General features: G+C 45.1%; 1 protein-coding gene across 6 annotated transcripts in view; it reads right to left on the reverse strand.

Moving 5' to 3' along the window:
* ADAM23 (ADAM metallopeptidase domain 23) overlaps positions 1 to 14,145 on the reverse strand; it is a 188,424-nt gene that overhangs the window by 76,356 nt on the left and 97,923 nt on the right. For all 6 annotated transcript variants that reach the window (XR_008446698.1, XM_054044551.1, XM_054044552.1 and 3 more), the window contains exon 10: positions 11,166 to 11,237. Coding sequence is in view for 5 of the 6 variants with exons in the window: in XM_054044551.1 (XP_053900526.1) it covers positions 11,166 to 11,237 (72 nt within the window). In the remaining variant the exon portion in view is untranslated. The remainder of the gene's footprint in view (positions 1 to 11,165; positions 11,238 to 14,145) is intronic.

A 14,145-nucleotide genomic window follows, 5' to 3' on the forward strand; every position in this document is an offset into this window, starting at 1 on the left:
AAAACAAATAGTGCAAAAACCTGCTCTTGTTATGTTCTGAGAAAAATACGGAAAATCAGCAGAAAAAGAAACAACGCCAGCTAGACTGATATAAAATTGTGTAAGAATTGGAGGAAATGGCACACCTTGGCTCATGGCAGCCCGCCCAGGATTGTCTCTTTGTAATTGTGTGGGTAGAAGGCCTAGTAAACAAGGCAAAGAACTGATGAAGCGACGGAATGGATTATAAATGGTTGCCTATAATTTCTGCAAATTGGAGTTGTTTATTGATCCAGAGTCCCATGTGGATGTAGAAGTGGTTTTTGCTGGCTCCCCACATCTTCTGATCGGAAGGAATCTTGACTGGCCATCGGGACCATTCTGACCTTTGGACTCTGTATAGTATGTTTGGGGTGTGAATGTGTAGTGAGTAGGGTTTGTTTTGTAATCAATAAAGAGCATTTAGAGTATTATATACCACTACTGTGTCCAGTATCTGCCTGCTCCCCATCCCGTACGGAGACCTCTACTGCGGGTCTAACATGCGGTGGAGAATGGGGAGGGGGGAGAGATATTAAGAAGTGCCGGATTTCGAGACGGGTTCTTACAGTGCTGGGGGAGTCCTTATTTAAGACTAATAAAGGTGACTCCTTATTTGTGAGAAATGTGTGAGAAAAAAAACATGTGGGGAGATACCACGTGGTGTTATTGTAATAATGTTTAAAACACTGTTTAAGAAGAGAAGTAAAGGGGTGGAAGAGGCAACCCAGTGGACTAAAGTTAAAATCCCTTCTGTTAGAGAAGGAGATTATTGCATTTGGGACATGCCCTTGGATGGAAGGTGCAGTGGAACCAGATGTAATATTTGATATCTTAGAAAACATGTTTGAGAATTATGTACGACTGTACAAACCTAATGCCAGTAAAAAGCAAATAGCATGGTATCGGGCTGTTGTGGCAAGCTGTAAAAAAGGCAATTGCATGTAAGGGGGAAGTCTGTGCAGAGTTACAAACATTACAAGAGAATTTTAAAACTTGACAGGAAAATTTGGAACGGGAAGTGAGGCAGGCACAGATAATGCAAACTCAATTAGAACAAATGGGGAAACAAAACAGGGAATTGGAGAACGGAATGATGGATTGGGAAAAGATTAAAGCAGACAAAGATAAATTAGGCCATCAAGTGATAGGAATGAAATAGTTAATTCGAGATTTGACTAAGGAAAAGGAAGAGGAGATCGCAAGCGTTTCTCATAGTTGGTGCCAGAAAACTATAGCAGCATTGAAATAGCAAGTGAAAATACAGGAGCTGCAAGTTGTGGCTGTGTGTCAAAAAGAGATAGATTTGGATTCCAATGATATTTGGTATGGAGAGGATCTGAGAGGGGGTCAAGAGAAAAGGGAATTTGACCAACCTCGAGATGGGCTTTATACTGAGTTGAGGGAAGAAATAAGAAACTGTCCGGGAGAGCCTAAGCCAGAAAAGTCTGAAGCAGTGATAGAATGGAGATCAACCATTAAGGATGCAGGGGGGGAGATACAGTCAGAGGAGACACGAATAATTTGTGCAAGTTCATCAGACTTCAGGTGATGGTAAAGTCATTAGGCCCAGTGAATATGAAAAATTTAGCTACATGGCTAGTACAGTGGGCAGGATTAGGAGGAACAGAGAATTTAAATATGAGTGAATCTTATAGGTTAATCAGGGCAGCTACTACTGGAGAGATTAGACAGGAAGTAGATCAAGTGAAAAATGCTTTGGACAGGCAGCCAGAAGCACACCAACTGATACCACGATTTATTATGCTGTTAGGAAAAGAGAGACGTCAAAGACCCATGAAGGTGTTAACCAGTGCAGATTACATGAAGCCTGGAGATTCACAAGGGATTACCTGTTAAGAAGAATAACATTGGGATTACTGACTGGAGAAATACAACCGGTGACTAATCCCAGGGCGGAGGTCACCAGACATGTCAGAATCGATTCTTTGATGGCAGTTGATTTGAATCGAAGGGAATTTTGGAATTATGTGTTTGAAGGATTGGACAGAAAAGTATTAGAGATGTCTACTAATTTGGTGAACCAAGCCGCCCAGGATGAGAGGTTAACTGTTATGGATTCACTGGAGCACTGGATAGTATGCCAACAAATGATGACAGGGGGAAGCCAGATAGAAGAATTGAAACCTAGAGTACCTTTTGTTGAAGCAATAACATATTCAAATGAGAGTGCTTATAGATCAGGATACTGTGAGAGAGGAAGAAACCGCAATAGAGGACAAAACACCCCACCCCAAGGAGGTAGAGGGTGGAATAATCAAAATGAGCTCCAGAAGGGAGTAGATGTGATTTGGAATATCGCTTGGAGGTATTTGAAATTGAGGGGAGTAGATATGGATAAGTGGAATGGGAGACGTGCTGATGAATTGATCAAGAACTGCAAAGGATGGAAGAAAAAATGTTTAAGGAGCAGAAAAAGGTTGCAGCTATGCAAGCTGAGGGTTCAGAGAAACCTGCTCAATAGAGAAGCCCTGATCACAAGTTGCTCCCCAAGGGTCCTCAGGAGTGGGAGATAGGGTGACCAGACGTCCCGATTTTATCGGGACCGTCCCGATATTTCCTTGTTTGTCCCGCGTCCCGACCGACATGCGGTCGGGACAACCGGACAAACAAGGAAATGCCCCGGAGCCTAGAGCCCGGAAGTGCTCGCACCCCCCCCCCCCGCCCCGACTCCGCCCCCTCCTCCCCCGATTGGCTCCCTCCCCGAATCCCCGCCTCTTCCCCGGGCTCACCATTCCTCCCCCCTCCGCAAGCGCTGGAGGGAGGCCCGGGAGACTCAGGGGAAGCGCGGGGCCAGGGTGAGTAAGAGTCCGGCCTGGTCCCTTGCAGGCAGGACTCAGTCGGGCGGTAGGGCGAGGAGGGGGGCGGCCCGCGGGGCCAGGCGGTGTCTGTTCTCACCCCCGGGCAGCGGGACTCGGGAGCAGCCGCTGCTGCAGCTCCCACTGCCGCGGGGGGAGGAAGCGGCCATGGCGCTCCGCGGCTGCGGCTCTGGTGCCCCCGAACTCCCCGAGCCGGGGCCTGCTGCGGGGACCCAGCAGCGCGTACGCTGGGCCCAGCCCCTGGCCAGTCGCGTCTGGGCTCTGCCCAGCTGGTGCAATCCCGCGGGCGGCCCCGGGGTGGAGGCATCGGCAACCCAGCCCCGTTTGTTCCCCTGCGGGACCCGAGCAGGACGGGGGGGCTGGGGCCTGCTGCCCCCACTCTGGGGCCGCCGCGGGATAGCACCAGCTGGGCAGCAGCCCAGACGCGACTGGCCAGGGGCTGGGCCCAGCGTACGCGCTGCTGGGTCCCTGCAGCAGGCCCCGGCTCGGGAGGTTCGGGGGCGCCAGAGCCGCAGCCGCGGAGCGCCATGGCGGCTTCCTTCCCCGCGGCAGTGGGAGCTGCAGCAGCGGCTGCTCCCGAGTCCCGCTGCCCGGGGGTGAGAACAGCCACCGCCTGGCCCCGCGGGCCGCCCCCCTCCTCGCCCTACCGCCCGACTGAGTCCTGCCTGCACTCGGGGCCAGGCCGGGCTGTCACTCACCCCGGCCCCGCGCTTCCCCTGAGTCTCCCGGGCCTCCCTCCAGCGCTTGCGGAGGAAGGTTTTTTTTTTTTTTGGCCCCGCCCCCCGCCATGCCCCCCCCCCCACGTCACCCTCCCCCCGATATTTGTCTTTGGTGATCTGGTCACCCTAGTGGGAGATGGTAACTAGATTAAGATGGGATTCAAATGGGAGGCCTAGGACAACTGTCATTGTGGGAGATAATGGACCCAAAGATGCCCTATTGGATAGTGGAGCTGGTGTTAATATTGTAAGTAGAAGTTGTGATTTATCTCGATATGTGTCAGAGATCATTACAGCAGCCTCCTTTATTGGGGAAGGAGTGACAGGAAAAATGTAACATTCAGTAGAAATAGCTATACCCAGAGAGAGAGTGGGGGATTTTTGTAGTAAAGAACAAATGCTTCAGATAGATCAGGCGGCTGAGCCAGTAATATTGGGGACTCCTTTTTTGAAGAGGAATCGGTTAGTTTTGGATTTATCTATGGAGTTCTGTGGTGTGTGCCCAGCTGGACGGAAAGCATCCTGACAGCAGGGTACATTCCAAGAATATGTGCTGCAGAAGCAGTGGAGGAGATTATACTGGATCAACAGGATGTGTGGGTAAAGGAGTTTCCCAATGTATGAGTTAAGAATAAAGCAGAATGTGTTAAAAATCGAAGCATGTATTAAAATCGTGGGGGACAAAGTGCCACCACAGAGACAATATAAATATCCTGTGCAAGCAGAGGCAGGAATTGAGAAAATAATTGAATCATTAGAGCAACAGGTAGTGATTGAAAAGGGGAATTCCTCATACAAATAGCCCACTTTGGCCCATATTAAAAGCCTCAGGAGATTGGAGATTGACAGTGGATTTTAGACATATTAATAAAGCTACTCCCAGTATGGCACCAATAGCAGCAGATCTACCTCAAGTGATGGAAAGAATACAGGAAGCCTGTAGTGGGGCAGCTGAAGAGGGCTTATTGGGAGCCAATCAGGGCCAGGCTCAGCCCTATAAAAAGGCTGCTCAGAGAGGGAGCACGCAGTCTGTCCCAGGCCTTTGATAGGAGAACGTCTGTCTCCAGGGCTGGAAGACTAGCACCTGGGACAGCGCAGTGCTGGGCAGGCCCGAGGGAGCAGAAGGGAATTCCAGCCTGGTGTCTGCCAGGCTGCAGGCCCTGAGGGGAAGTGCCTAGCTGGTGCGAGGGGCTGAAGGGGAAGCAACTCAGGGATGTGGACAGACGGAGGGAGAGAGGAGGGCAGGACAGCTGCCACTAGAGGGTCCCTGAGTTGGGACCCAGAGTAGTGGGCGGGCCTGGGTCCCCCCTTCCCCCTTGCCTTACACCCAGCCAACGGGAGTGGCTGTCTTGGGCTGCACCAACACCCTGCCAAGAGGGGTGTGACTTTGGGGGTGCAGTTGCCCACATTGGCCGGGGCACAAAGAGACAGCTGATTGACCTGCCCCCGGAAGGGGGCGAGGATGGACTAAGGGACTGCCAGAGGGCGGTGGCCTGAAGAGGACGCCGCCAAGTTGGGAGCAACGCGGGTCCACACGCCAACCGAGGGCGATACGACGGATGGGACACCACCGGGAGAGGGCGCTCCAAGGCTGGGAGAGCTAATTCCTAAGGACAACCAGCAGGAGGCACCGCAGGGGTGAGTCCACGCTGCTACAAGGCCCCTAAATGGTTCTCTGTCATAGATTTGGCAAATTGTTTTTTTGCCATCCCATTGCGTCCCAATTCTGGGGCCCACTTTGTGTTTACTTTTAAGGTACAACAGTATTTATTTAAAAGAATTCCCCAGGGCCTACACTGTGCTCTGGCTATTGCACACCAACAAGTGGTGTTATTGCTGGATCAATTATCCAAAGAGGATCGGGAGAATGACATATTAGTGTGGGGGGACACAGAAGAGGAGGTGACTGAGCAGACTAAAGAAGTGTTGAGACTCATCCAGGAAACCGCTTTCAAGGCTAATAAAGAGAGCCCAACTAGTGCAGAGGAGAGTGAATTATTTGGGGGTGATCCTAGGGGAACAAGGAATTCAGGTAGATCAACAAAAGGTAAAATCATTAATGAATTTACCAAGGCAGAGGATTCTCATGCATTGAGGGTGATGTTAGGAGGGTTTAACTGTTTAAGGAAACACATCTGGAATTTTGCGATTATAACTGGACCCTTGTGACGTTTACTAAAAAAGAAAGTCGAATGGGAGTGGGGGCCTGAACAAGAAAAAGCTTTCTGTCATTTAAAACAAGCCTTGATGCAAGCTCCAGCATTGAAATTCCCAGAGATAAACAAGTCATTTGTGATTAAGTTGGCAGCAACCCAACAGAGTTTAGCGGCAGTATTAATGCAGGAAATTGACACTAAGTTTATACCAATGGCATACGAGTCTAGAAGATTAACCCCATACAGAGCAGCAGTTTGGGATCTGTGAAAGAATGTTTAGCTGCTGTGTGGGCAATTGAAGCTTTTGCTTTGACTACTGGCACAGCCCCTATTATCAATACAAACACCTCACTCTCCCCTGAAGTATATTTTATCAGGGAAACTGCAGGGGAAATGAGTATCGAATGCCAGGATGGCCCAATGGACCTTGATGTTAACTAGCAGAGATGTTACTTAATAACAAACAAGCAAGGATGTTACCATATGCCCTCCTGATGGATGGAGAGGAGCATGAATGCCCACTTCCAGAAACCGAACCAAAGTTAGTTGAAGAAGCACCCCCAGCAGATGACGTGTTAAGCCTCGGAGAAAAAGAGGTTTGGTTTACGGATGGTAATTCATACCATGAGAATTCTAGGCAATATACGGGATATACTGCTGTACAACTTGATGGGGAAACTACTTCTGGTTCTGAGGGTATGACTTCAGCTCAGGGAGCAGAGGTCAGAACTCTTAGTGATCTGCTTAAACAGAAAAATAATGTTGCAGACTGTCTTTATGTCTTTATGGATTCAGACTTCATGGTACAAGGACTGTTATACTGGATTGGGATTTGGAAAAAGAATCATTGGGAAACAGCTGAGGGGAAAAATTTGGTCCAAAAGGAGAACTGGAAATCTATCTATGATTGGTTGAAAAAACACCCAGGAAAATTAAGAGCAAGACATATTAAGGGTCATCAAAAGCAAGAAGGGAATGAAAAATATTGAAATGATGAAGCGGAGGCTTTAGCTAAATTAGCAGCAAAGGAACCTTTGGGAGTTATGGTAGTTACTAGAGCTCAAGCCATAAAACCGGAGGTTAAACGTGAGGAAAGATTGGGAAACGGGAATATACAAGGTGGCTATGCGGTGAATAAAAAAATAGAAGAGGTAAAGTGGGCACCTGACAAACTTCAAAGAGAAGAGATTATTAACCTGTGTCACTCCATGGCCCACGAAGGTATAGAGAATACTCTCTTTAAGGTAAAACAAATTGGAATATGGCCTAAGGTGCAAAAGGGCATAGAAAACTTTGTTAAAAACTGCAAAAGGTGTGCAGCAGACTGGAATAGACCACTGAAATTGGGACCCTTGTTGCACCAAAGAATTGTGCAGCCATGGAATAGAATACAAGTTGATTATTGTGACAAAGTGGGACTGTTCTTAATGTTTCCTCTGAATACTGTGTGAGTGCCTCAGTTTCCCCTATGCATTTCTTAAGTCTCCAGTGTGCATAAATGGCCGACACACTGTATTCTGGCAACAAATGGCTGGGGCCCTTCCCCCCTGCAAGGGAATAGCTGAAGGTGAACAAAGAGATCAGGTGACCTCCTGGCCCAGGAAAGAGACAAAGGCCAGAAAATAGGGGCTGGAGGAAGTTTCAGTTTGGAGCTGGCTGGGGACAGGGAGTGAGTGCAGACGGGGTTGTCTGGCTCGCTGGGCCCCAGAATGGACCCGGCTGAGGGATCCTGTTTTCCGTACCTACAAGCTCTGTTTTAGACCGTGTTCCTGTCATCTAATAAACCTCTGTTTTACTGGCTGGCTAAGAGTCACGTCTGACTGCGAAGTGGGGGTGCGTGCAGGACCCTCTGGCTTCCCCAGAACCCCGTCTGGGCGGACTCGCTGTGGGAAGCGCACGGAGGGGCATATGCTGAATGCTCTAAGGTCAGACCCAGGAAGGTGAAACCGTGTGAGCTTCTTGCCCTGAAGACAGTCTGCTCCAACAGAGAGGAGACTCCCCAAAGTCCTGACTGGCTTTGTGGGGAGCAGTTCCAGAGCATCGCCCGGGGACTCCGTGACAATTATATTGATAAATTGCCTAAGACCCAAAGGGGGAATCAGTATTTATTAGTGATAGTAGATTCCTTCTCTGGATGGATGGAGGCAATTCCCACTAGAAATCATACTGCAGAGACCACTGCCAAAAAGTTGTGGGCCAAAAGTTGCCGATCCCTGAGCTAGTGTATGTAAGTCTACCTGAACTGGGAATTACACCTCTCAGCTGTTGTTCAGATGTACCCTAAGAAAGCTTAGAGGTGTTAGATAGCACAGCAACGAGACATACTACATAGTCAATGATACTAGAATGCACTAGCTCTGCTACATTATCTAGTGCTGATGTGTAACAAATTCGCCGTCTCATAGTTCTGGCATACATAACAACAAATTTACAATGGAGCTGAAATTGCAATAGTTTTGCTGCACATTTTCTGCATTAGCATTGTTACATTGCACCCCATATTCTTCACAGTTGTATGATTATGACATAATTATGATGCACTTTGTACAAGATGGGTCAAGAAAGGTGTCATTGGAAAAGTTCTGATTTGCTGAATATGATTATCCTATTTGCATTCATGTATCATTTTTGTATCTGAAGTCATAAATATTGACTATGGATCTGTATTTCAAGTGGGCTTACTTTGGAAAACACCCACAGCCAGCCTTTCAGGTACAACAATGAAGAAGCCAGACAGTGCTAATAGTTGATCAACAAAGACAATGGGCCGTGGAATAACTTAGCCTTCCTGAGAGCCAGACAGCCTATAAGTAATGGCTGCTATGACTCTGCAAGGGATGTAACCAGACCACATGTCTCTGGACTCCTGTATTTTCCCACAAACTGGTCTGGGAACCAAGTTTGAAACAAAAGGTTCCCGCCATCTGAAAAAGCTATATAAGGCAGGGAGTGAAATCACTGGTTGTTCTTCACTCCCCCACAACCGAACACCTAAGCGAAGCTCCAAAAGAAAAGGACTTGGAACGGGGGGTGGGGATCCCAAGCTGCAAAGCAAGTGCAGCTTGTGCCTTGAGAATCTACAAGCCTGCTTGTGTCATCAGCCAGGGTGAGAGATTGTTAATTCAAATCCTATCCTTCTAGTATATTAAGCTTAGTTTGCATTTTTGTTTATTTGCTAGGTAATCTGCTTTGATCTTTTTTGCTATCACTCAATCACTTAAAATCGATCTTTTGTAGTTAATAAACTTGTTTTATGCTTTATCTAAACCAGTAAGATTGGAGTGAAGTGCTTGGAAATCTTAACTCAAGGGGCAGGGGCTGTTGCGTTTCCTCTCCACATTGAGGGAGGGGCAAACTTTATGAGCTTACTTTGTACAAATCTCTGTGCAGTGTAAGACGGTACAATGTTGGATTTATACTCCGGGGGGGGGGGGGGGGGTCAGGGTGGAGGGTACGTTCCTGGGGAGCTGGGAAATTGGCTGGTGTCTGCTGGTTGCACTCAGATTTGTGTGAGTGGCGCCACCTGCTGTCGTGTTGGGTGATAACAGGGCCTGGGTGAGGCTGGCTGTGTCCCCAAGCATTGTGAGCAGGGCCAGTCCAGCTGTGTGTCTTAGAGAGGCACAGTGGGCTCCCAGACTGCACCCCGTCACAAGCATCTCAAGCCTACTCACACAGTGATGGGAAGTACATATTTATTTTCTATCTCCAAATTTTAAAAAGTTGCAAATATTTCACTTAGACACGTCTGGTTCCCCCCAGTGTGGCTGACCCCAGGGCCAGCTGCTCAGGCCCTAAGTCCTGGGGCTGCCCCCAGCAGCTGGTGCCACTGCCCTCCTCCAAGTAGCGGCCTCCCCACCCCCTCCCCAGCAGTGGTCCCAGAGGCAGGCAGACAGAGCATTTGCTGCTCAGCAGCCCCCAGCACCTGGTGCCACTGGCCCCATCTTGCTGAGCCGTAGCTCCTTATTGCCTGCGACCTGTCCATGACTTTTACTAAAAATACCCATGACAAAATAAATCATAGCCTTAGTAATGACTACTGGCTACTATTCCTGCTAATGTCCTGCAGTAGCAGTGCTGGTGCACTTCCACACTGGCTACTGCAAGATGGGGCTGATGATTCTCAGCCCTTCCCCTTTGTGCTGAAGCAGACAGCTTATTAAGTCTGGATGTGTTTCCTTTTCCTGAATTTACTCACAAGATACAAAAAGTCGTGTTGCTTCAAAACTGATAGCTGAAACTGGATTAGTTTCTGAGTACTTTCATGGTTCCTGCTGGTTTCCATTACAGGCAACTACAAGGGGAAAACATGGCCAAATATATCTAAATATGAGCTTTTAAGGGGAAAACACTGATACTATTCAGACATGTGAGAATGTTTTCCTTTAAGAAGCTGTCAAATCAACACACAGAGATCTATTCTTCCTTCAGTATGCCACATAACCCCAAAACTGTGTGCGGTAGTTATATGTATAACTGGGAGAGAGAAAGCATATGTTTTATCTCCAGTTTTGTTTTCAGTTTATAAAATATGTTTCATACAAAACCAGTTCATTTCTTATCACATGTATATGTACTAGGCATGCTGTGAATTCTGTTAAATGTTCTCCATCCCTCTCACTTATAAAAATGTTCCTTCACAAGAGGCTTTTTATATTACTGAAATGAAAATACTTATTCACACGCTTCTGTTATACCCCTATCAGATATTTGTATTTTCTATGAGCTGTGCTCACAGCATTGCCTACTTGTGGCAGTTAGGAGCACTGCAGGATTTTATATATTATGGCTAGACTACACTACCCGCCCGGATCGGCGGGTAGAAATCGATCTCTCGGGGATCGATTTATCGCGTCTCATCTAGATGGATAAATCGATCCCCGAATCAACGCGCGTACTCCCACCTTGTCAGGAGGAGTAAGCGCCGTCGACGGGGGAGCCGCGGCGGTCGATTTGCCGCCATCCTCAGAGCGGGGTAAGTCGAATAGGATACGTCAAATTCAGCTACGCTATTCGCGTAGCTGAATTTGCATACCTTAAATCGATTTCCCCCCCCCTCCGTGTAGACCTAGCCTTAGATAGAGATAGATTTAATCAAGCTTTGAGATATATAGATAGATAATCTAATTATTCAACAGTGACTCGTGGAAAGCTCCTTCACAGTTCTGAGTTCCCCCAGAGGGCAAATTTGTGGCAGCTGCAAGCTTTGAGAAAATACCAAGAATAAATCTGTGGTTTCTTACAAATAGGAACCTTTCTACATAGCAGCCCAAGTCAATCCTCTGCAGTAAAACTGTAAAATTATTTTTTCAACCATTTAACAAGTGCTGATTTCATTTATTTTCATCCTAATGTCTGTAAAGCCAACTTTCCATATAATGACTTAAATAATCAACTCGGTGATAATAGTTTTCAGGAACCATAATGATACTTACTGCATCTACAAGGTTTACCACAGATTTTGCAAAGTTGTTTGTGTACGCCTGGGAAGAACGATGTTTTTTGAACTAAAAGAAAAAATTAAAAAGAAATTAGAACTTGAATAATTACTGGAGTTAGATTTGTTTCAGCAAATGTGGAAAATGAATAATCTTAACACATGCTAAGGGAGGAATCACAAAAAATGGTCTTTCCAGATCACAGCATGCCTCCTAAAGTCTATGCTTCTGTGGAATTAAATGAAAGCCTGTGCCAGGCTCAATAACATTTAACATGTACACATACAAAATATTTTAGTAAAAACTGTTCAGCCATAAAACAGCCTCTTAAAACTTTAAGAGTTTAAATAGTCAAATTTTTAAAAAGACATAATTGGGGCTAACGTGAGTTTTTCTAGAGCTCAAACTTATAAATGAGAGCTCAGAACTGGCCCCTAATTGTCACGTTTAAACCATTTAACTACCATTCACCACTGACAGTGCCCCACAACCTGAACTCTGACACCAAGAAGATGCCACCCTCTAATTATCATTTTACATACAACCCTTTACCAACCTATCCTTTCACAATATATCCTACTACCGCACCAAACATCCACAACTACTAGGGTCGGATATGCGTAGAAGGGTGAAAAGGGGACAGAGTTAAGCTTGCAGTGCTTTATCTGTGTTAAGATAATGGTGAGTGAGTGTTTGAGGGTAGAGAAATAGAGACTAGGTATTGTTAGATGGCTTAACTTTTCATTTTCTTTCTTTTTGTGGATATATGTTGCATGTGTAGCAGACTTAACTGTTTCTGAAGTTTTTTGTGTATTATAATAAATGTTCATGTGACTTTCTGTATATTGTCTATCAATCCCCTCTGCCAACAAGTCAAACTTGCCAAAGATGATTGAGACTCAACAAAATTGTAAAGTTACAATTGTATTTCACAATATGATCTGCAAAAAAGGAAAATTTGTGTCTTCAAAATGTCATGGACAATGAACTCAAAATCTGCAAAAAACAAACTAGCTAAAAGTTTTCCATGAAAAAGTTCTCACCAATTTCAGCCAATCCTGCTTACTAGCAACAGGTCTTGCTACTAAAGAGTCATATTATGAGGTTCCTCAAAAGGTCTTATCTACCCTCATTCTAAAGCATAGTAGACTTGATGTGAGACAAGAAGGTTCGTGTGCCAAACTCTAAGCAACTGAGTTAGTACTCACATGCTTAAAGTCAGGCTCATGCTTAAATACCATTCCGAATCAGGGCGAGTAAAATGAAGACTCCCTGGACTCTAACAGATATGCCTGGAGCCCCTTACAGAAGGAAATTTAAAAATTACAACTATTTAATAGTTTTATCTAAACAGCCAGTTACTTTACCTGTCAAACTAAACATTATAGAAATAATCTCTCAAAGCTGCTACATCACATTAAATTGGTAAACTGTATACTAATTTTTCTTTTCATTCACACCGATGCTATTTTTGTCTCATGCAAGTCATTCAGTTAAATACATATGAAATGCATAGAGATGGTGGATTTCACCCTATCAGCCTTGACTCAAAAAGCAGCTACAGCCCATCCACTCCACTTGCACAAGGTGATAAGCCATTTGATTTGTGTATTCACTGATCCCATGGCTCCCTCCTGTGGCCTACTTGAACACCACCTTCCTCAGTGGCCTATGCACAGCCAGTGCTGGGATCCCCACTTCCCACACCACATAGGGTTGGCAGGGGACCCTACCTGTGCAATTGCTCTTTTAGCAAATCACCTCATGCAGCACCAACATGGGGCTTAAATGGTATACACCAACACCATTAAAGTAGATTTTGAGGTTTTTCCTTAGGGAACCCTTTGGTACTAGTATATATTTTATCCTTAACAAGTTGAAACAATTTTCTGGAAGTGGAAAGTGAAAACAGTATTCTTGTGTTTCATTCTTCATTAAAATATTTGAAAACAGAGAGCTATACTGACAGTATAAAATACCAGAGAAGTTCCAGAAATAGAAACTAAGATGAATATAACTGTCTAAAAATAAAGAATGGAAATAATGCATTTACTTGGGTCTTCATTGTTACAATGAGTGAAAGTTTTAAGAAAATATGAAAAGCGAGTTAAAACATTAAACAATTATCAATACTTGATACATTTCAATGTCAGCAACACTGTGTAAGAGGATTTTTTCAAAGTAAAATCTTACTGCAGGAGAAATCTGCCCTCTACTGGTAAGCAAAACTCATAAGTATATGCTTATAAGTTCTGGGTAGTACAACCCTTACTCACATTGGTGAACACTTACAAGTAGCCTAATTTGACAATTTCATATAAAAAATGGCATTACCTGTTTCTGAGTCACCGATGACTCAGAAGCAAACGATTTTGAATGCTTATGGATCGATGTTCTAACAACTAAGCACAAGATGGGATACTAGCTGGTGTCTGCTACAGTTCACCAAATCACACTAAAGAACGGTATGACTGGCTCCCTTAAGAATCTATCTTATAATGTGTAAGGAATAAAATGTGTTAATATGGGGGATTCAATCTGAGTGACATGTTCTGGACTTCTCATGCTGCCAGTAGTAAAACATCCTTTGGAATTTTTAAATATTATAGATGACAATTTCCTAATTCAAAAAGTGTCACTTCTAACAAAATGGAATTATATATAAGACCTTATCTTGACAGATAAAGAGGAATTAATCACAGATCTAAAAAATTAGTAGCCGTGTAGGTCCAAGTGCTGAAGGCTTGATTACATCTGTTATGTGCAAACAGAATATACGCCAAACCAGTCATATGGATACTTGGTGCTTTTAAAAGGCCAATTTCTCTAAGTTGAAAACAATTATAAGCTGAATCAGCCGGAAGAAATAACTTAAAAAGAAAAATCTGAACAATGATTAGGAAATGTTTAAGAATATTTTACTAGATGCTCCAAAAAACCAACAATTCCACAATTGAGAAAGAAGGCTATACTGGTA

Source organism: Malaclemys terrapin, chromosome 11 (assembly GCF_027887155.1).
Source record: "Malaclemys terrapin pileata isolate rMalTer1 chromosome 11, rMalTer1.hap1, whole genome shotgun sequence".
NCBI lineage: Eukaryota > Metazoa > Chordata > Testudines > Emydidae > Malaclemys > Malaclemys terrapin.